We start from the raw sequence: 23,382 nt of genomic DNA on the forward strand, positions 1-23,382 counted from the left end.
GGCAGGTGGTCGCAGAGACCACATGGTGCATCAGTTTGTTTTGTGGCTTGGAGAGAGATGGGACATCTAGTGGTAGGAGCAAATATTTGGGGTCGTTTGGGACGGGGGCAGGTAATAGATTTTCTATGTATTGGATAACCTCTTTCCATAGTTCTGCTATCTTAGGGTATGTCCACCATATATGCATGAATGATCCTTCGGCATCACATCCTCTCCAGCATCTGTCCGATACATCTGAATATATTTTGCTAAGTTTGGAGGGAACGTAATACCACCTATAAATCAGTTTATAGGTGTTTTCTTTAATTTTGACACATATAGAACTTGAGGCAGCGTTGTCCCAAATCTCCGACCAGTCCTCTTCACTTAGTGAACCATTTAAATCTGTTCCCCAGGCCTTTTCAGAAGCGGGTTGCTGGGGGGTGGATTTATCAGTGAGCAACGTGTATATGAGAGATTAGTCCTCTAGTGGTGGACCGTCTAAGGCATAGTGCCTCAAAGGTCGATAAGGGCCTGTTGGTGATAATAGGCTTCACTGTGGAGTGGAGATGTCTAAGTTGGAGGAACTGAAAGAAGTCGGCTTGGATCTGAGAGAACTGGGGAAAAGTCTCATCTTTAGTAATGTCATTAAGAAACATTATGCCTCTGTCTCTCCATGGGAGGAATGCGGTGTTGTGCATGCCTGGAGGAAAGGCAGGGTTATGTAGGATGGGGATAATAGGAGATGGGCTGGGTGCTAAATTATACTTTGTTACATTGTTTTTTAGCCAAAATTGGATTCACTTGTTATTAACAGCTAGAATTGTACAGCGCTGCTTATCTGTTTTTTTCTCCGGTCATTAAATCCCGCCTGCAAAATCACTGTCGAGCTGGCGGAGAACGGGACAGGGTCACATCTGTTGGGCCAGCCTGACAGTCATGCCCCAACATTGAATACCCCCCAAAGGAGGTTATTCTGGTTGATTCGCTCGGATACGAATTCGCATCCTTGAGAGTCAACCAGATCCCGCCTTGCGAATGGTGGTACGATGACCTACCATTCGCACGGCGCGTACGTTTGCACGGCGTGTGAATGGTTGTTTTACATAAAACATCCATTCACAGCCTGTGGGGGAACACCCACATCATTCGATGATCAGTGAGCATCGAATGATGTGGAACGTGCACGCAGATCTAAGGTTGCTCAGAGCAACCTTAGATCTGCGTGCACATTCTGAAGGAAGTGCTGCCCATCCCCCCACACAATCGGACTATTAGCATGAGGCTGCCCCGCCTCCCCCCACCCACAAAGGATGGGTGCGTGCACCCAGCAAACAGTTTGTTCGCTGTCGCTGCATGCACATAAGCAAACAAACATTGGCCCCATGCGAATGGACCTGAATAAGGTCCTTAGACCACAAGGAAAAGGAATGCGGGGTACACACCAGGACGACCCGAACACGATGCACATTGTGAGCGGGTCGTCAGTCTCTCGTCCGACCCACTCACGATGTGCACCGTGAGCGGTTCCGATCCGATGGCGACCCGCACCCGGGAGTATGGTAGTTTCCAGATCCTACCTGCTGCAGGTAGGATCTGAATAACGACCGACCGACCCGCGGGACTGCGCATACGATCGGAATCAGATCACAACAGGACAGAAAAGGGCCCAATCACCACACAATCTACATCCAATCGGTCGGAATTGGATCTAGATTGATGGGATCGGACCCTTGTCATCCTGGTGTGTACCCAGCATAAGGAGTCAATTTACTAAAGGTTCTAAAATTAAAAGAGGTGATGTTGCCCATAGCAACCAGATTCTGTCTATCATTTTCCAGCCTGCAATACAGAAATTGTAGAATCTGATTGGTTGCTATGGGCAACACTACTTTTAATTTTTAGAACCTTTAGTAAATTTTAGTCTAAATTTTAAGGCTAATCATGCTTGTGCTCAGTTGGTACAAGCAAACTAAGGTACTAATATCCTTAAAGCGTAGACCGTTATGGTGTGTACACACGGGGGCGATTGCCGTGCTATGCGAGTCCCGATGCGATCAGATCGCATCGGGACTCGCACGGCACGGCATGCATGCATGGAGGGGCACAATTTAGACTATATAGTGCAGATCTGCACTATATAGTCTTGGCTGCAGATTTGCGCTCACACGGGAGCGCGCATCGGGCTCGCAAGCCCTAAAAAAGCATGCGATTTGGCTTCCGATGTTGACTATATCGTCAACATCGGAAGCCATATCGGCCCGTGTGTACACACCATTAGGATGACTTGAGAATGGAGTCTGGGAACCCATGACCTATAGAAATAACCGGAAAAAGTCCAACAGACAAACAAAGCGATGGTTTTGTATTTTTATTTTATTATTACTTAAGGAAATATTTCAAAAAGTAACTTCCAGCATCACACTGTCCATCACAGTCAGATTGTATTGCTTCAAATCACAACCATGATATTCCCCTAACTACCTTGTTCCCTCACACAGGAGTATATTGATCTACAACATGCTTTCCAAAGATTTAAAAATAATTTAGTTCCAAATGAATTTAAGTGTGATAAAAGAACGCGTTAACACTACTGCCAGCTCAGCATATATTTCTCATATCAAGCTTTAGTAAAATTAGTCCTTATTTTGTTACCATTATCGTAGTGCAAGGAATTTACTAGAGCAAAGTGAAGAACGATCGCGGACACGGCGATCCTCCATTGGAGACTTAGCGGGTGTCCCGGGTAGGCGTTCTGATCCAGAGCAACTCCCCAGCGAGGAATCAGGAGGGTTTCCTGAAAAATCAATGTTCAGTATTAGAAGAATGTAGAGAGAGTCAAGGGAAGCAGGAAGCGATGGGGGAGTCAAGGGAAGCAGGAAGAGACCGGGAAGTCAAGGAAAGCAGTGGGGGGAGTCAAGGAAAACAGGGAGAGAGGGGGAAGTACAGGGAAGCAGGGAGAGAGGGGGCAGAATAAAGGTGATCAGGCAGAGAAAGGACATTCAAGGGAAACAGGCGGGGGAGGTTCAGGTGTTATTGTTTGATACTAAAGCACAAGATCCGCTCCTGCTTTCTATAGTACTACAAATTCTGCCAGACATATGTGCTGTGAACCATATTATTTATAATTCCCTATGCCAATGGTATTACACACACACACACACACACAGGGGGTTATTCCGGTTCACTCCGTCTGGCAAATTCCTTCTCAAATGTACAAAACCATGTGCACTGCAGGTGGGGTAGATGTTACTTGTGCAGAGAGAGTTAGATTTGGGTGGGGTTTTACTTCAAAGTGAGATCTGTATTGCAGTGTAAAAATAAAGCAGTCAGTATTTTCCCTGCACAGAAACTAAATAACTCCTCCAAATCTAATTCTCTCTGCACAGGTCAATGATAAAGCTCTACAGACAGGTGTGTGGAGAGGCATAAAGAGCAGAGAGAGTCAAGGGAAGCCAGCGGATAGTAAAGGGAAGCAGGCAGAGAGGGGGGAGTCAAGGGAAGCAGGAAGAGAGGGGGGAGTCAAAGGAAGCAGGAAGAGAGGGGGGAGTCAAGGGAAGCAGGAAGAGATGGGGGAGTCATGGAAAGCAGTGAGTGGGGGGGGGGCGGATTAAGGAAAACAGGGAGAGAGGGGGTGTTAAGGGAAGCAGTGAGAGAGGGGGAAGTCAAGGAAAGCAAGGAGATGGGGGCAGAATAAAGGTGATCAGGCAGAGAAAGGACATTCAAGGGAAACAGGCAGGGGGGGGGGGGTTAAGGTGATCAGGCAGAGAGGAGAGAGTTAGGGAAAGCAGGCAGAGGTGTATCAGGCAGAGAAGGAGAGTCAAGGGAAGCAGGCAGAGATGAGAGATTCAAGAGAATCAGGCAGAGAGGGGAGATTCGAGAGCAGCGAGATTGAGACCAAAACTGGAAAAGAAGAAATTAATACACCCTATATCCTAGACCAGGAATTCCCAACCACGGTCCTCAAGGCACACCAACAGTGCAGATTTTAGTGATATCCAGGCTTCAGCACAGATGGTTTAATCAGAATCACTCAGGTACTAATTAAGTCACCTGTGCTCATGCCTGGATATCACGAAAACCTGCACTGTTGGTGGGCCTTTAAGACCGTGGTTGGGAATGCCTGTACTAGACTAAGGTAGTAAGCATAAGTTTTAAATGTGTTTACATTTTTCTGATGAGTAAGGACAGGGAGGGAGGGACCCGATCATATATCACAGTTCAACTGCAAAGCTCATCGCCTAAAGTATTCGGTTCCCACGTGGTCCATGGACTGCATATAATGCATCTGCTGCCTCATGGTTGATTTATGAAGATCCTGGAACAGATACTACTGCAAAGGGTTACTGTTCGCAGAAATGCTCCATTGTCTAGTACTACATAAAATGCATGTCCATGCCCACTTTTTTTCTTTGTTAAAACTTGCAGTGACTTCTTTATAGCAACTGAAACATTAAAGTCAAATATACTGTTACTATAAAACGCTCAGGGACTCTTGCTATTTTATATTTAATTGTATAATACAGATCTGACTTAACTGGGTCAGATTTGAGAGGACTACCAGCGAGCTAATAGGCATTAATGGACATCTGGTTCTTCTCTTGTATTCACCTTAGCTTACCTATGGGAGCCAGCGTGCAACCCCCCTCCCTCTTAACACAGCAGGCATTTGAGATCTGAAGTGTACATTGGTGATGGTTAATGCAGAGTCAGATCCTATGTGGGGATTAGCTGGCAGGATAAATAGATGCCTTTTGGACCAAATGATGTGGAATCTTGCACGTGCGCTTGTATTTCATTTTGAATTTTGGCAGGAAATCGGCTGTTCGTGTACTATGCTGTTACCAGAGGCCTTATCCTACAGCAAACACCCAAGGCATCCAATGCAGAGTGTACAATATGTACATCCAGAACATCTAGAAATTGTAAGGCTATAAAACATTTATAATATATTTTGTACTTCCCTCCATTACAAAAAATTAATATATTTACCCAGTATTCATTTTTTTTCTTGACTATAAATGGACTGCAATAAATGGACTGCAATACTTACTTTTAGCCAGCAGATGTCAATGTTGTAACTGACAACTATAGAAATCTTTTTGACAGACTGCAAAATTTCTCCAGTTCAATTGTGGGCAAAACAAATGTATAAAAAAAAACTGCAACTTTTCTCTTGCACCTCCAGAGAAAGTCAGATTTTTTTCCCTAAAAATCACCAGGACTTGTTCTGGCCAAACCCCATTCCCAAGGGTTAATTAAGCAAATTTAATTCTCATTTAGCTTAATTAGTGTGAAATTAGTCACCTACCAAAGCGGGGTCTTCTGCATCAAGCATTGGGAGCTAGGTCTTCTACAGCAGCAGCGAGTATGTGTTTGCAAGAGATTATGTGCATGTTTGTGAGAGCAAGATCCAACATGGAGCCAGCCACAGGGAGAAATACATCTCCCAGCAACCTTTGCACCTACGCAGTACCCCCTGGAGCCTTCCAGCAGCCTCCTCTGCAGTAATCCAATATTAGGCATGTGGTAAACAAAGTTTTTAACCTTGCTCCCAAATAAAACTATGAACCTTCCCTTTAGAGTCTGAACTAGTATTTTCTCTTTTGCTGAACTCTACAGCAGTACATAGCATGTGTTCTCAGGAAGGCAGTGGTATAAAACAGTGACATATTAATGTAATTTTGATGGTTCAGGTTGTGCTATAAAGGGGGTGGTATGAAGTGGATTAAATAATTTATAAAAAATAAAATTGTACACATTTCTGTAGAGTAAAACCTACCGTCTCTTCCTTTGTAGGTATAGATGTATTAACCAATGTGCAACAAATGGCCAAATGATCGCAAAAGCCAAGGTGCCAGAGGAGCTCTCGAACGGCCACCAAGAGGATTTCTGGGAACGACAGGGCGACTATATAAGATCCAGGAACAGGGAATGTAATTATTAAACAATAGTGACAAATACGTTCTCCAGCCTGTCACAGACTAATGCAGGGCAAATGTGACAATGCTAATGAGCCAGTAGAAGTACAGGACTAGCTGGACCAAAGGGAAACATGACTGGCTAATTACTAAGCATTGTATGAACAATGTAGGGTTTATGTATATCCCTACAATGCTCAGTATGAAGATGCCTATGAGGGCACAGGTATCCCTAACCTGGTTCCAGTGGATAGATCTACAGTGTCTGGATAGACAGTCAATAGGTCTACTCCAATAGAGTCAAAAAGTGGCGTAGCGAGGCACCATGCCCGAATCATGGCGAGCGAACACGTTCCACTATTTGGGGATCCATATGGACAGTTGTCAACATTGACACCAAAAACAATCATGTCAACATTGTGATGTCGACCTACTGAATGTCTGTCTATCTAGACACTGGCCAAAATTTCACTGTTGCAATGGGCAACCAATCAGAATCTACTACTTATTCATTTTGTACCTTCTAGAAGATTATAGTAAGTATCTGATTGGTCGCCCATAGCAACATCACATGTGAAGCCTGATCCTCAGTTCCTCTCCTCTCCCTCTATCTGCCAGTGTATGACAGCCAATAGACATCAAGTGCTGAGCAGCCGACCCCTGGGACTTTATGAAGAAAATGACATCACAACGTGTGAAGTGTTGGACCTGGCTCTTATCTTACCTTGTTAGCAGACTGTTGAAGCTTAGATTCCAGTAACAGTGAATTGGTCTAAAAAAAAGAAATATGAAATTTGATGAATTTTTCCTAAATACAGAAAATGCAAATCCCACTCTGCACAAAGACTTGCACCAGTGACTGTAGGTAAGAGTGCGGGTATCCTGCCAAAGTAAAGGGACCTGCACACGGGGGGAGGCTAAAGCGTTCTGAGCGACGCTAGATCACTCAGCAAGATCTCACGGCACACAGTGTTGTGTCAGCGCAGTGGGCGGAGCAATCTGTCAGGGGTCAGTGTTCTCCAGTGAGAACGCTGGCCCTGCCCGTCGATATTACTAGTTATATCAAGCATGCTGGATATTAATCGCCAGCTCGCTGGGCCACGCATCGCTATCACTATGGCCCCCTGCACACAGAGCGATGTAGGGGCTTTTTGTAAGCGACCGTGTATAGACCCCCATAACATCTGATATCAGGGTCCCAGGAAAACTCATTAGTTGCTCTGTAACAAGTCACTGGATAATCCGTCACTTATGATTGATAGGCTGCAATTCCAATCCAGCGAGCTGCAGTTGGGAGTCACGGCCATTACTTCTGTATTCCAAATATAGAGTTTGAGAGGGATATTACATAAGATAACAGCGCACATACTTCCATAGTCATTAAACAAGATAGAACACGTGCTTGGAGAGGCTACACAAGAGGCCTGATCTACGTGCCGGAGCTGCGGCTCATACTGCAAAGTACTGATGATCGGTACTTTGCGCTGTGCTGTCACATGGGCTGTTCAGGTCTGGCAGTGATTGACAGTCTGCTGTCATTTTGGGTCAGTGGTGGAGATGAAACTGAGGCATGTCATTTTGGGCAAGTGATGAGGCCAGGATTTCAGTCGGAAGAAGGGGATTTCTTGTCCTCTTTGCTGGGTCTCTGGCGCCTGGGTTGTGCAACCGCATGGATCACACAGCCAGACGATGCTGCTGCTGATAATCGGATACTGCGTTCTTGGACAAAGCGCGTATCACTAATGCAAGTAGGAGGCGTCTACTTCTATCAGGCAGCTCCTGTTGCATTAACATATTAGGGCACTGCTGCTGCTTCCAGGTAAGCAGTAGCCATAGCACCTCCAACCACATCTGATTGAAGCCCAATATCTTCTTTACTCATCAGAAATAGGAATAAAAATCTTAAAGAATCAGAATATTCATTAGTTTCTTTAGCTGCTTTATATAATACCCAGCAACCATGTAGAAGTGAGTAGTTACCTGCGAGGCAGTAAGGGCCTCCAATGTTTGCAGCCGCTGAAGGACGTTCTGCATGTCCTCCTGTAACCGCATTAGTACAACAGCAATCTGCTCATTTAGGCTGCCACTTGGTCCCCTCTCTGACCCCCAGCCCTCTCCACCACCTTCACCGCCTCCCATCTGCCCCCCACGGGATCCGTCACCTACAGGGTTTGTACGATAGGCTAGATGGAAGAAAAACAAAACATCAATATATTAATAATGTAACAAGAACTATAATAATTAGAACTCCATAACTGTATATGAAAGAACATAGAACACTACCATTTTCTAGCCACATTAACATACTAGCTCCCCAAATATGTATTTCAGTCCAACCTTAGTGATAAGTACATGGTTACACAAATCAACCAGAGCTTCAGTCTGGTCAAACAAATTAATAATATTAATATTTATTTAAAGTAAAAGGCTTGAATACAAAAATTGTGTATATTTACAAAACTATGGTGTTAATGCTGAACAGCCGCAACAATCAGCAGCCATATTGAACTACAGGTATAAATACAGTGATCCCACCAAGGGAAAGACACTTTTGAAAAAGCGGAGGTTTCCTCAGCGAAACGCGTCGGTTAGGAGACACTCCTTTTTAAACCTCCACTGTGGACTACAATTCTTATGGACACCCGAACCAGACCTTGTGGACTTCATTTGTAGAATAAAATGATCAGCTAAGGACCCCCAGCAGCTGCTACCACTCCACAGGGTATTATCACTATTCCCGAGAACTGTCCAAGCTCAACTCCACTTATTGCTCATTTATGGTACAAGTCCAATATAGGAATGGGGATCCACAATAAGAGGCCTAAAGGGGTGCATTTTCCTACTCAATTATTATGCACAGTTAATGATCACTATATGAATATTAATTTTAATCATGTATTTGAAGTATATGTTATTAAATGTAACTTTTTTTCATAAGTTGTGTGATACATTTAATTTAATTTTTCCTCCTAAGCGCAGTTTCTCTTTTACTCTTTTTCTGGACAAAATCAGACGGGTCTGGTTATTCGGTGTTTGGCCATATCCCTGTAAACAGTCACCACCCAAGCCCATTTTCCAACAGGCCTGATAAACACGTTATAAAGCCTGTTCAGATGAGGATAGTCGGTGTGGTCACTCTGGGTGCACCCATGCCGCAATTACGGGACACAATTACAAAAACTTCTAAGAGTTATTTAACCCCTTACCGACGCAGCCTGTTTTTGCCTTCCTGACAGAGGCCTTTTTTTCAAATCTGACATGTATCACTTTATGTGGGGATAACTTTTTATTGCTTTTACTTATCCCAGTGATTTTGAGATTGTTTTCTCGTGACACATTGTACTTTAAGTTAGTGGTCAATTTTGGTCGATACAGTCTGTTTTTTTTGTGAAAAATACCAAAATGTCGTAAAAAAATTGAATTAAATTTTCTGCTTGTGAGACAAATAATCATACCACTCAAAATAGTTAATAACTAACATAGACCATATGTATGCTTTATTATTACATCATTATTTCAACCTGCTTTTAATTTTTTTGGACACTAGGGGGCAGCAGAGTCAAAATTATACACATAACACAGTAAACGCTGCTTTTGGCTGTTCACGTTTGAACAGCCAATCGCAGCGATCGCTGAGGGGGGGGGGGGGCATCGGTGCCCCCCCCTGGGCAATGAGGGAAGATGTCTGCTGTCAGGGACAGCAGACATCGTCCCTCTGTCACCGCGTCTATAGACGCGGTGACAGTTTAAAAACATGACGTACATTTATGCCATGTGTCGGGAAGTACATCCCGACCATGACGTAAATGTACGTCAAATGTCGGGAAGGGGTTAATACAGTTTTGTCCAATCAGGCAAAACTGTGCAACAGAGAAGCAGCTGTCCTTGGCAGCGGGATTGAAAAAATGGCCTGGGATTGGCATCCCTAGTTGCTATGGGAAAGTACTCCACTTGACCCTCTTTAGAAGCCTTGCTACTTCTCCCCCTAAGGGGGTATTCAATCTCCTGCCACTATTCCCAATGGGGGAAATAGCGTCGGGCCCTATTCAATGTTGTGTTTCCCGACAGCACTTAACAGAGATCTCAGCAGAATGGGCCCGACTTTAGAAGCAGCTCACCGATCCACAGCCGTATCTTGCGGCCATGCCCCCTTTTCGGCGTTCGGCGGATGGGACATTGAATCCCACCTGGCTATTCTTAGTCGAGCCAGCCGAGAACGAGACAGGGTCTCGGCTGTTGGGCCAGCCCGACAGTCGTGACCTGGGACTGAATATCCCCCTAAATCTATTATAAAAAAAAAGCAGTCGTTGTAATGACAAAGGATCCCGAAGACGTTCCTCCATAAAAATAGTAAGTATACACTTCTAATTTCAAACTTCTGGTTTCAATGTTCTGTCTATGTCCACTGCTGCAGCCCAGCAAATGTCAGTTCTTCCCTGCAGGCTTTGATGTGTTGCTTTACTTGCACTTTGCCAGGGCAGCCGAGAGAGGGGGGGGGGGAGCAGGTACTAATTACCCGGGATCAGGCTTGCTGGAGGGACCACGCAGGGGCCCTGGTCCAACCCCTCCCTTCCCCCTCCATCCCTCCTGGGTAGCAACAGCAGCACACACTTCTACAGCATGTGCTGTGCTGACAGCAGGCTCAGCATGAGTGTCTCACTGACAGCATGAGAGGTCATGCTGAGCCTGCTGTCAGCACAGCACATGCTGTAGGTGTGTGCTTCTGCTGAGATTAGTTTTTAGAGTTTTCCTTCACCCTCCTCTAAACATTTGGGGGGGGTGGCGTGCCCACACCCCCTACACTTAGGCCACGCCCCAAAATGGTACCGGGGCCCGGCATTCCTCTCGGCTAACCTGCACTTTGCTGTGGGTAAGAAGTATGCAGCATCTCCTACTTGCCCAGACTGCAGCTGACTACTGTCTTGCTAATGAATGGTAACTCTACTTACACAACGCTGTAGAGTGCAGAGGATGCGCTAGTATGTTCTGTTCTCGATAAGTAAACAGTTAATCTTTATTTTCTCTTTGAGAAGCTCATTGTCGTCATGCACTGTATTTAGCCCATTTATAGCATATAAGCAAATCAAAGTCAGACATGTATACTGTATTTGGGTGACTGAAAGGGTGAGCTGATTAGCTATTCAGGATCCAGCTTATCTTGCTAAAACCATTCCAGTCTTTAATCACTCGAATCACAATGAGTCCTACCACTAAATTAATGCATGACAGCTGTTTTCAGGAGATTAGACATTGCTGTTGTATATTTCCTGGGAACCGCAAATGAATTTGGTCAACAGCCGGCCTGTATGGATTTATGCTGATAAACAACCCTCATGTTGCTTTGACAATTACAAGACATCCCTAGTCATGTCTGTCTCAGGAACTAGTTTTAGGCTGATAGATAATGTAACTTGTGAAGAAATAGTGATTATTAATCACACCACTCCCTCTCCCATAGTAGTCAGCCTTTCCATTATCATCATACCTCTCCCTCTCCTGTAGTAGTCAGCCTTTCCATTATTATCATACCTCTCCCCCTCCTGTAGTAGTCGGCCATTCCATTATCCTCATACCTCTCCCTCTTCTGTAGTAGTCAGCCTTTCCATTATTATCATACCTCTCCCTCTCCTGTAGTAGTCGGCCTTTCCATTATCATCATACCTCTCCCTCTCCTGTAGTAGTCAGCCTTTCCATTATTATCATACCTCTCCCCCTCCTGTAGTAGTCGGCCATTCCATTATCCTCATACCTCTCCCTCTTCTGTAGTAGTCAGCCTTTCCATTATTATCACACCTTATTATCATACAGTATAGACTCAATATAGTATAAATGGCACTATAATGGAAACTACTGAGGAAGAGAGGGATCTAGGTGTCACTATTTCAGGGGACTTAAAAGCAGGTAGGCAATGTAACAAAGCAATGAAGAAGGCAAGTCAGATGCTTGGTTGCATAGGGAGAGGTATCAGCAGTAGAAAGAAAGAAGTAATAATGCCACTGTATAGGTCATTGGTACGACCTCACCTAGAGTATTGTGTTCAGTTCTGGAGGCCATATCTCCAGAAGGATATAAATACATTAGAGACTGTACAAAGAAGAGCAACTAAAATGGTGCATGGCCTACATCACAAAACGTACCAGGAAAGACTAAAAGATCTTAATATGTATACTTTAGAGCAGAGAAGGGAAAGGGGGGACATGATAGAAACTTTCAAATATATCAAGGGCTTTAACAAGGTACAGGTGGGAGACATTCTTCACAGGAAGAGGAGCAACAGAACACGAGGACATGCACTGAAACTAGAGGGAGGAAGATTCAGGGGAAATGTAAGGAAGAATTTTTTCACAGAAAGAGTTGTAGATAAGTGGAATAGCCTCCCAACAGAGGTGGTAGACGCAAATACAGTAGTACAATTTAAACATGCTTGGGATAAGCATATTGATATCCTTACAAAAAAAATAAGGATCAAATATGGTTTGAGGTAACATGTTTAAAAAAAGGGGCAGACTAGATGGGCCAAGTGGTTCTTATCTGCCGTCAAATTCTATGTTACCTCTCCCCCTCCTGTAGTAGTCGGCCTTTCCATTATCATCATACCTCTCCCTCTCCTGTAGTAGTCAGCCTTTCCATTATTATCATACCTCTCCCTCTCCTGTAGTAGTCGGCCTTTCCATTATTATCATGCCTCTCCCTCTCCCGTAGTAGTCAGCCTTTCCATTATCATCATACCTCTCCCTCTCCTGTAGTAGTCAGCCTTTCCATTATCATCATACCTCTCCCCCTCCTGTAGTAGTCGGACTTTCCATTATTATTATACCTCTCCCTCTCCTGTAGTAGTCGGCCTTTCCATTATTATCATACCTCTCCCTCTCCTGTAGTAGTCAGCCTTTCCATTATCATCATACCTCTCCCTCTCCTGTAGTAGTCAGCCTTTCCATTATCATCATACCTCTCCCTCTCCTGTAGTAGTCAGCCTTTCCATTATCCTCATACCTCTCCCCCTCCTGTAGTAGTCAGCCTTTCCATTATCATCATACCTCTCCCCCTCCTGTAGTAGTCAGCCTTTCCATTATCATCATACCTCTCCCGTAGTAGTCAGCCTTTCCATTACCATCATACCGCTCCCTCTCCCGTAGTAGTCAGCCTTTCCATTACCATCATACCGCTCCCTCTCCTGTAGTAGTCAGCCTTTCCATTATCATCATACCTCTCCCTCTCCTGTAGTAGTCGGCCATTCCATTATCCTCATACCTCTCCCTCTTCTGTAGTAGTCAGCCTTTCCATTATTATCACACCTCTCCCCCTCCTGTAGTAGTCAGCCTTTCCATTATTATCAATCCTCTCCCCCTCCTGTAGTAGTCAGCCTTTCCATTATTATCATACCTCTCCCGTAGTAGTCAGCCTTTCCATTATCATCATACCACTCCCTCTCCCATAGTAGTCAGCCTTTCCATTATCATCATACCTCTCCCTCTCCTGTAGTAGTCGGCCATTCCATTATCCTCATACCTCTCCCTCTTCTGTAGTAGTCAGCCTTTCCATTATTATCACACCTCTCCCCCTCCTGTAGTAGTCAGCCTTTCCATTATTATCATACCTCTCCCGTAGTAGTCAGCCTTTCCATTATCAGCATACCTCTCCCTCTCCTGTAGTAGTCGGCCATTCCATTATCCTCATACCTCTCCCTCTCCTGTAGTAGTCAGTCTTTCCATTATGATCATACCTCTCCCCCTCCTGTAGTAGTCGGCCTTTCCATTATGATCATACCTCTCCCCCTCCTGTAGTAGTCAGCCTTTCCATTATCATCATACCTCTCCCTCTCCTGTAGTAGTCGGCCTTTCCATTATTATCATGCCTCTCCCTCTCCCGTAGTAGTCAGCCTTTCCATTATCATCATACCTCTCCCTCTCCTGTAGTAGTCAGCCTTTCCATTATCATCATACCTCTCCCCCTCCTGTAGTAGTCGGACTTTCCATTATTATCATACCTCTCCCTCTCCTGTAGTAGTCGGCCTTTCCATTATTATCATACCTCTCCCTCTCCTGTAGTAGTCAGCCTTTCCATTATCATCATACCTCTCCCTCTCCTGTAGTAGTCAGCCTTTCCATTATCATCATACCTCTCCCTCTCCTGTAGTAGTCAGCCTTTCCATTATCCTCATACCTCTCCCCCTCCTGTAGTAGTCAGCCTTTCCATTATCATCATACCTCTCCCCCTCCTGTAGTAGTCAGCCTTTCCATTATCATCATACCTCTCCCGTAGTAGTCAGCCTTTCCATTACCATCATACCGCTCCCTCTCCCGTAGTAGTCAGCCTTTCCATTACCATCATACCGCTCCCTCTCCTGTAGTAGTCAGCCTTTCCATTATCATCATACCTCTCCCTCTCCTGTAGTAGTCGGCCATTCCATTATCCTCATACCTCTCCCTCTTCTGTAGTAGTCAGCCTTTCCATTATTATCACACCTCTCCCCCTCCTGTAGTAGTCAGCCTTTCCATTATTATCAATCCTCTCCCCCTCCTGTAGTAGTCAGCCTTTCCATTATTATCATACCTCTCCCGTAGTAGTCAGCCTTTCCATTATCATCATACCACTCCCTCTCCCATAGTAGTCAGCCTTTCCATTATCATCATACCTCTCCCTCTCCTGTAGTAGTCGGCCATTCCATTATCCTCATACCTCTCCCTCTTCTGTAGTAGTCAGCCTTTCCATTATTATCACACCTCTCCCCCTCCTGTAGTAGTCAGCCTTTCCATTATTATCATACCTCTCCCGTAGTAGTCAGCCTTTCCATTATCAGCATACCTCTCCCTCTCCTGTAGTAGTCGGCCATTCCATTATCCTCATACCTCTCCCTCTCCTGTAGTAGTCAGTCTTTCCATTATGATCATACCTCTCCCCCTCCTGTAGTAGTCGGCCTTTCCATTATGATCATACCTCTCCCCCTCCTGTAGTAGTCAGCCTTTCCATTATCATCATACCTCTCCCTCTCCTGTAGTAGTCAGCCTTTCCATTATTATCATACCTCTCCCTCTCCTGTAGTAGTCGGCCTTTCCATTATCATCATACCTCTCCCTCTCCTGTAGTAGTCAGCCTTTCCATTATTATCATACCTCTCCCTCTCCTGTAGTAGTCGGCCTTTCCATTATCATCATACCTCTCCCTCTCCTGTAGTAGTCAGCCTTTCCATTATTATCATACCTCTCCATCTCCTGTAGTAGTCGGCCTTTCCATTATGATCATACCTCTCCCTCTCCTGTAGTAGTCGGCCTTTCCATTATGATCATACCTCTCCCTCTCCTGTAGTAGTCAGCCTTTCCATTATCATCATACCTCTCCCTCTCCTGTAGTAGTCAGCCTTTCCATTATTATCATACCTCTCCCTCTCCTGTAGTAGTCAGCCTTTCCATTATCATCATACCTCTCCCCCTCCTGTAGTAGTCGGCCTTTCCATTATTATCATACCTCACCCTCTCCTGTAGTAGTCGGCCTTTCCATTATTATCATACCTCACCCTCTCCTGTAGTAGTCGGCCTTTCCATTATGATCATACCTCTCCCTCTCCTGTAGTAGTTAGCCTTTCCATTATTATCATACCTCTCCCTCTCCTGTAGTAGTCAGCCTTTCCATTATCATCATACCTCTCCCTCTCCTGTAGTAGTCAGCCTTTCCATTATCATCATACCTCTCCCTCTCCTGTAGTAGTCAGCCTTTCCATTATGATCATACCTCTCCCTCTCCTGTAGTAGTCGGCCTTTCCATTATCATCATACCTCTCCCCCTCCTGTAGTAGTCAGCCTTTCCATTATCATCATACCTCTCCCTCTCCTGTAGTAGTCAGCCTTTCCATTATGATCATACCTCTCCCCCTCCTGTAGTAGTCAGCCTTTCCATTCCCAGACTTCTCTTTCTGTGGTGTCCGGCCAGGTGCCTTATCGTCTTCTCCACCATCTTTCACCTCTCCCCCCACTAAGATCTCAGTCAGCATGGCTTCTTTTATCAGCTGACTGTGATCTACCTGTGTATCAAAAGAGCATTCCATGAGAATGATGATAATGATGATGATGATGATGATGATTCAGGAAATAAATAACAATGGACAAATGCTCCTACATTGTACATCTTCATACATCAAAGTTTCACTTTAAACCGAGAACATTAATATACAGATTTATTAACCTTATTCATCCCTAGGGACATGGCTATGCATATAAACTGTATGTAAACCATACCTACAAACATCCCAGAGAGGGAGAATCAGCACAGATTAGGGCCTGGGCCCATAGACACAAAAAAAAAAAGCTTGTGTCGACCGTAAGCTTGTGTTGAACTGTCAATGTCCCCTATGTACGACCAGTGCCGATCTACTACTTGTATCCCATGTATATTACCACCCCACGGGCATGTCTCATCACACACCAGTCTTGGCTTCAGAAGTAATGAGTGGTTAGAAGGCCCAGCTTTTGGACGTTCATTCCAGTTTGGCTTACCTTGATGAAGGCACATTCTGATTTAGCTGGTCTGTGGGAAGCCTACTCTGAGGAGAACATATATGCTAGAATGGTGTTTTAGGGGAACCACACTATGGGTGAGATTTAATGGGATGAGAGATTCAGAAAATTAGAGATTTGGTGAGAAATCTCCAGTTTTTTTAAAGCGGCAATCATTTACACTTCAAAATCAAAGTGGTTTAGCAGTGTAAATGATTGCCGCTTTAAAAAAACTGGAGATTTCTTACCAAATCTCTCATTTTCTGAATCTCTCATCCCATTAAATCTCACCCTATGTATTCAGGAAAAAGTGTTGTGTTTATTCAATATTCTCGGGGTCATAACTGACTATCATTAGAGAGAATTGTATTGATGTTAAGGAGGATATGATGGTCAACGATACCAATCCTATAATATTTCTGACATAATTAAAATACACTAATATTCGCAGGCATTATGGCACTTTAATTGATATCTTAGGTTAACAGCAAAATATTTATGATAAAAAAAATAATAAAATAAATAATGGTACTTGTTTCCTAGAACGGCGCCCACTAAGCTATTTGCTTAGTGGGCTATTCTGCGTAGGGAAATCGCATCGCATGGGCCATTTTAGTGCCATGCGATGTGCAATGCGATTTTTTCATGTAATTTATTCACTGCTATGTGTGCCCCAGGGCATCGCATCACATCGCACCTCCCGCAAAATCGCATGCGATTTTATAGGGTTTGCGATGCCCATTACATTAGGTATACAATAATATGATTGTATGTCCTAAAAAGAGGTTTTACGCACCAACCCCCACTATCCACGCCACTCTGAAGCATGGCGAGCGGTGGCGGAACGCGTCCTCCGACTTTTTCATTACCCCACTATCCACGTCGGCGTGGAGCTGATTTTATATAGTGTGGCGCACGCAGCGAGCCACCGAGTCCGAAGCGTGGCGAGGGGACGCGGAATACATGTAAAAGTAATCCGCTGCGCTCACCACACTATAAAAATTAACTCCACGCCGACGTGGATAGTGGGGTAATGAAAAAGTCGGAGGACGCGTTCCGCCGCTGCTCACCACGCTTCAGGGTGGCGTTGATAGTGGGGGGGGGGAGCGTAAAACATCTTACGTACATAGGAAATCTGGGCGCCGTTCTAGGAAACAAGTACCTAAATAATAAAAAAAAAATAATAAAAAAGATAATATAGTAATTTTGTGTGTGTGTGTGGGGGATCTAGCGTGCGCCCCACCCGAGTTTCTTTTTTCCCTAATAATATAAAAGAGGTGCAGATCCTGTAGTGGTTTGGTAGGTTTGAAGAGTTTCTTAGATGTACTATTAATAGTATTGTCCAGATCAAAAACATCAATAGACTAATGGGACCTACTGTACACACCGGCCGATTTTTTTAAGCGACCTGACTAGATCGCTTAGAAAATTACCCTACATCGCTGTGCGTGGCGTTATCAGTGGGCTGGGAGCATAAATCTACTCATCACCGCTTGCTCAGCACACAGCTCTACTCATCAATGTGTGTGTGTGCTGAGCAATCTGGCATTGCTCAGCACACCCGCTATGTGTGTAGGCCCCATAACTGAGGCGGAATGCCAACACTTGGATGGTCTTTAGTTTGCCTCCAATTCAGAGGAGAAAAGAGAACTCTTTATGGTTGTACAAAATCTGATCATTTATTTCTAAGCCCAAATGGCTTCTACCGTTTTCCTGAAATGTATCGTGACCCTTGGAAGACATGGCCTGTCAGTGTCAGGACTTCTGGGTGACCTGTGGCTGCCATTGGTTTCCTGTTGCCAACACCATTTGTATTCAGGTAAGTGCAAGGGAATCCGTACTGCAGACAGAAGCTGCCAATTCCCCCAAATCCAATAAAGGATAGTATTATTAGTAATGCAACATCATAGAATGGGCTCATTCCGAAGGATGTACACTGCATGTCTATACTATCAATAGTTAAGGTGCCCATACACTAGTAAGATTTATCTTCAGATCTGGCTGGTTGGAACAAAAACATGGTTATGGATGAGTGACAGTTTGTCAGTTTTCCAGCATTTCCAAGCAAATGGTCAACTTTCATTTGCTCTCATCCATAACCATGTTTTTGTTCCAACCAGCCAGATCTGCAGATAAATCTGCGTGTGTATGGCCACCTTAAATCAAATGGCTGTAATATGGATACATACCCTCATTGCTTCTATTTCCCCAACTCCCCTCCCCACCCATCACTTATTTTTGCTATTAAAAAGGTCTCTATAATCCGGTTATAGCTTATGAAACGCATAACAAAACATCTTCAGAAAATACCTGCGGAACATGATCTGTAATCCTTTGTATACTGCAGCTTGTAGAACAAGGGAGGAAACCCTTCCGCTAGCAGGGGTGTAAAAAGCTCGGCTTTCTTCTGATCCATTAGCATTTCAAATATGATAAATAAAGAAGCACTTAGGAAATAGCTAGAGATTCTATCCATCTCCTCTTCCGGAAACGGCGCATTTTAACTTGGGAGAATACATCTTATTGTGCCAGATTATTAATGATACCCATTGAAGCCATTTATAAAATGTTGCATCAAAGCCAGATACAATCACACTGAAAGACAGAAAGCTCACTTACTTCGTCTTGTCCAAATTGCTCCATAGAGTCACAAAATATCTCGCTGTCTGAGTCACTCGTCAGGTGCTGTATTGTGGCAATTTCCTCTGTGCAATCGTCTCCTAGGAAACAAGATGGTACTAGTACGCATCTAGAGCGGGTGCCCCAACTGGGTTCATACTCTACCCCAGGCATGTCCAAACTATGGCCCTCCAGCTGTTGTGAAACTACAAGTCCCACCATGCCTTGCTGCAGTTTTGCTATTTAGGAATGCTAGAACTACAGATGAAGCCGGGCTCTTCTTTGCAGGGGATGGCGATGGCATCCGCCATCCCCCGCCACCTGTATTTGCGAAAGGGGACGCGCGCGCACGAGTCCCCTTCCGACTGCTTCACCCGGGGTCCTCACCGCCTCCCCGCACCCCCCCCCCTCCCAACCCAGTCTGTCTCCCTGAAGTGGAGACGGACAGGGTCTCGTTGCCCCGGCGCACGGACACTGAGGCGCGCGTGCGCGTGAGACGCACGCGCGTCTCAGTCAGTTGGCGTGCCGCGCTGCTGGCGGATCGCCAGTGGTGACGTTCTGGCGATTCGCCAGCAAAGATGAGCCCGGCCCCATCTGTATGGCAAAGCATGCTGGGATGTGTACTGTAGTTTCACAACAGCTTGGCCACAGTTTGGAAATGCCTGCTCTACTCACTCTTACTTTATGCAGCATCTCAGCGGTACCTACAGATGTACGCGCGCTCATCGTTGTCGTGCCAATTTCCAAGTGCGACATCTGTGGCGATTGGTGAAGGTCCAATCAACACGCTACTGTGTCTAATTCCCTCCCGCGGCTCATAGAAACAATTGGCATATATTCAATGCCGTGGGCAAGCGGTGACTGCGAGCAGGACTTTTTGCTCGCAGTCACCGCTCACCCTGTCAGTATTCAACTGACCCCCCTCATACGCAAATTCCCCCTCGCTCCGTTTTTTTGAGCGAGGGGGAATTTGCAAATGTGCCTCCAAAAGCTGCGAGAATCGAGGCTAATTACAGCGAGTTTGCTGCACTAGCCTCGGCTCTTGCAGTTTAGGGGAATCCTCGCCGTTCTGTGACTGCGAGGATTTCCCCGGAACGTTGCATAGTGCGAGCGGCTGGCGCGGGGGTTAAACTGCGAGGATCACTGGTTTTCTGTGATCCCCGCAGTTTAACCCCCTCGCACCGGCATTGAATACCTGCCAATGAGCAGTGATAGCACATCATAGATATCTGCGCAGTGAGTGCAACTTTGACGCGCCAAATGGGTCCGAGCGGCCATATTGCAGCAGCGATGAGCGTGGCTACATCTGTAAATCTAGCAGGAGTTAGAAACTGCATTTAATTACTCTAGGATGGAGTAATAAATGATCGTCTTAAAATACCAGAAACAATGTTGAGTATTTTTTACACTTAATATAATGTTTCAGATGTCCTTACATTAATCTGGTTTATCTAAACAATAACTGAAAATAGCATGACCTGAGAAGAACATGCACATTTGAGAGCGGGGGTGCACATCCCCTCCATGCCGCGTCTTGACTTAAACGGGACAAGCAACAGAGGAGAACCCTCCGCCAGCGCAGATAAGTACTGTAGGGGGGTAGGTAGGCCGATGGATCCGTTTTACAAGAATAATAACCAGTACCAGCAAATTTTCTATGAATGAGTAACATGCATACTACAGCCATGCCTAGATTTAGTTGGGCACACCAATGCTAATGAACACATAGGCAAAAGATTCCCAAGGCGCCCCAACGGTACGGGTTTTAAATTTATCCATGGCTCAGCACAGATGGCTAAATCAAATTGACTGAGGTACTAATCAAGCCACCTGTGGCAAAGCATGGAAATACTTAAAACCTGCACCGTTGGAGTGCTGCCTTGAGGACCGCCTCAGACCTACTGTAGCAAGGTACGGTATTATTTTGTACATCATTGCAACCCCCATCCTAACACTCCAGAAAATAACATATAGCATTGTTATACCAATTCCTTTTAAATTAGTCAATTTAGCAAAATAGATAACCCTCCTGTGCATGCTTTAGGAAATCCCGAAAACACGACCTGTTGGTGATACTTCAGGACTGGAGCGGAGAACCTCTGCCACACTAACCTTTCGTTTCTGCCACATCATTCAGTGCCGCCTCCTCTGTGCTCTCTTGCTTTTCAGTCACTTCATCTGCAGTCTCATCCAGGTTAGACTTGGTAGGTATGCGATTAGGAATGTCTACAATATATTCGCTATGGTTCATATGTAAACCATTGACAAGTGCCCCATCCAGGCATGGCTCAGGTGCTGGATCCTCCGTTGTAGCCTTTTCCTCTATAAAAAAAAAACGAAAAAAAAAAACGGAGTAACACAAGTGATTTCTTTAATATGAGCACTGTGAGAGGAGATGCCCACTGCATAAGAATAGTGTATGTGTCCAGCTGCACACATTACAGTTATTACTGTGGCCAATAGTGTGTTCATTGTCCTGCAGTATGAGATGCTGCGCATAAGGGGCTATTGCCTGACCATTGCGTAGGCATGTCACACTTATCACAGGTGTGGATTATTAGACAGACAGTGTCTAGATCAGTCATGTATAACCTGCGGCCCACCAACTGTTGTGAAACTACACATCCCAGCAGGCCTTGCCATAGCTTTAGCATTCCCTAATAGCAAAACTATGACAAGGCATGCTGGGATGTGTAGTTTGACAACAGCTGGAGGGCCACAGGTTGGACATGCCTGGTCTAGATAGATCCTCAATAGGTCTACTCCAAAAGGTCGACATGGTCAAAAGGTCAACATGAATGTTTCAAATTTTTGTATCAATGTCGACAACAGTCGACATGGACCCCCAATTAGTATAACACATACCCTCGCATGGCTCGCTTCACTGCGCTCGGAACACTATTATATTCTTCCTCTATGCTGAGATGGCTGGTGAGGTGAGAACAAGTCAGTTAAAGAAAAAAAATCATGAAAAACTCGAAAAAATGTCGACCTAGTCATGTGTCTACCTTTATCCTGTCAACATTTTGACCCTGTAAACCTTTTGGGGTGGACTTATTGACGGTCTATGTAGGTTTATCAGCCGGAACCACCTATCACTAGGCACTAATGTTCTCATACACTTATCCTATGAGTGCCACATGGTGTGAGGTGTCTAGCAGGATACCCAAGCTACACACATTTCCCTCAGTATTGCACCTTGGTACATATACTGGGGAGGATTAAGAAGTCAACGCCAACTGAATTGTTGTTGCATCTTTGTACGCAGCTGTGTTGTGAGGCATCCTGAGGTAAAAGTTGTCCACTTCATGCTTCTGTGATTCACTGCTGCAACTGTGTGACCATTGGACATCTGGCTGGGTACGTACTAGAGCAATACAACCCCAATCGTCTACAAAGTCTAGTATGTATTTCACAATTGCGCACTCCCATGGGTCGCACGCAACATTGTCTGGTCGGCTGTGCTCTATGGCCAATCAGACAATATGGTTTAGTCATTCATTACATTGTGTAATGTGTATGGCCAAAACCGCATGGTTCAGGCCCAAAGGGAATTTGGCCTGACTGTCGGGACAATTGGCCATTGCTCAGATGTGTAGCCAGCCTTACCCTTCGTTTTTTCTGAATAATCGCACTGCAGAGGCCAGGAAATCTATGCTGAAAGATGCAGACCGTGGCCTTAGCGTGCTTACAAAACAGGGATGGTAGGGACTTGTTTTGTTGCCACCCCAAACAGCCAAAGCCTGTTAATCAGGTTGCGTTGTCCAGGGCGCTGCAAGCGATGACATCGGGGATGTGCATTGGCATAGCATTTCAGGACTAAAATGAAAGCGGAGAACCACTGACTAAATCTGGACAAAGTATGAAAAATAAATAGTATAATAATAATAGTAACTTTAAGCACGTGGCCAATCAAATGGTCAAAGTAGGCACAAGTTATTTAAAATATAACCCTGATAGAATAAGATAGAATAACACAATTATTGACATAGACACATAAGTGAAACGGAATCTCCTTATTAATAAAAGTTTTATTTTATTTTATTTTTTCTTCTGTATTTTACCTTTTTTTTATTATTATTAATACTCTTTCACACTCACTAAAGCACTAGAGAATAAGTAATATCCAGCTTACCCTAGAAACGAGGCCAATAAAGTACAGTGAAAATCAGCATAAACCAAGGGAGCCGACAGAGTAGGCTATCATGACGGAATAGTAAAAAGTAAACACGGCGGAAGGACATATCAAAGGGTTAAACAGAGATGAAAAGGGATAGGGGCGGGGCAACAAGGGTTGGGTAGTGTTTTGTCTAGTCTGGTTATGTTTTGGTCCTGTGTCACAGGCAGCGTGGCGCCAGGTATCAGTGGGTAAG

The 23,382-nt window shown here is 44.8% G+C and overlaps 1 protein-coding gene across 6 annotated transcripts in view; it reads right to left on the reverse strand.

Annotated features, from left to right (window-relative positions):
- Positions 1–2,337: 2,337 nt before the first annotated feature.
- Positions 2,338–23,382, reverse strand: part of ACBD5 (acyl-CoA binding domain containing 5) — a 40,325-nt gene continuing 19,280 nt past the window's right edge. For 5 of the 6 annotated variants that reach the window (XM_083189215.1, XM_083189211.1, XM_083189214.1 and 2 more), the window contains 7 exons: positions 21,122–21,331; positions 19,010–19,110; positions 15,762–15,918; positions 7,881–8,083; positions 6,625–6,672; positions 5,762–5,871; positions 2,338–2,776 (listed from right to left, as the gene is read on the reverse strand). In XM_083189215.1, coding sequence (XP_083045341.1) covers positions 2,764–2,776; positions 5,762–5,871; positions 6,625–6,672; positions 7,881–8,083; positions 15,762–15,918; positions 19,010–19,110; positions 21,122–21,331 — 842 coding nt within the window. In that variant the 3' untranslated portion in view covers positions 2,338–2,763. Of the gene's footprint in view, positions 2,777–5,757; positions 5,872–6,624; positions 6,673–7,880; positions 8,084–15,761; positions 15,919–19,009; positions 19,111–21,121; positions 21,332–23,382 lie in introns of those variants that run through there. The other variant, XM_083189217.1, reaches the window with a different exon arrangement.

Source organism: Crinia signifera, chromosome 5, assembly GCF_055691185.1.
Source record: "Crinia signifera chromosome 5, ASM5569118v1, whole genome shotgun sequence".
NCBI classification, from domain to species: Eukaryota; Metazoa; Chordata; class Amphibia; order Anura; family Myobatrachidae; genus Crinia; species Crinia signifera.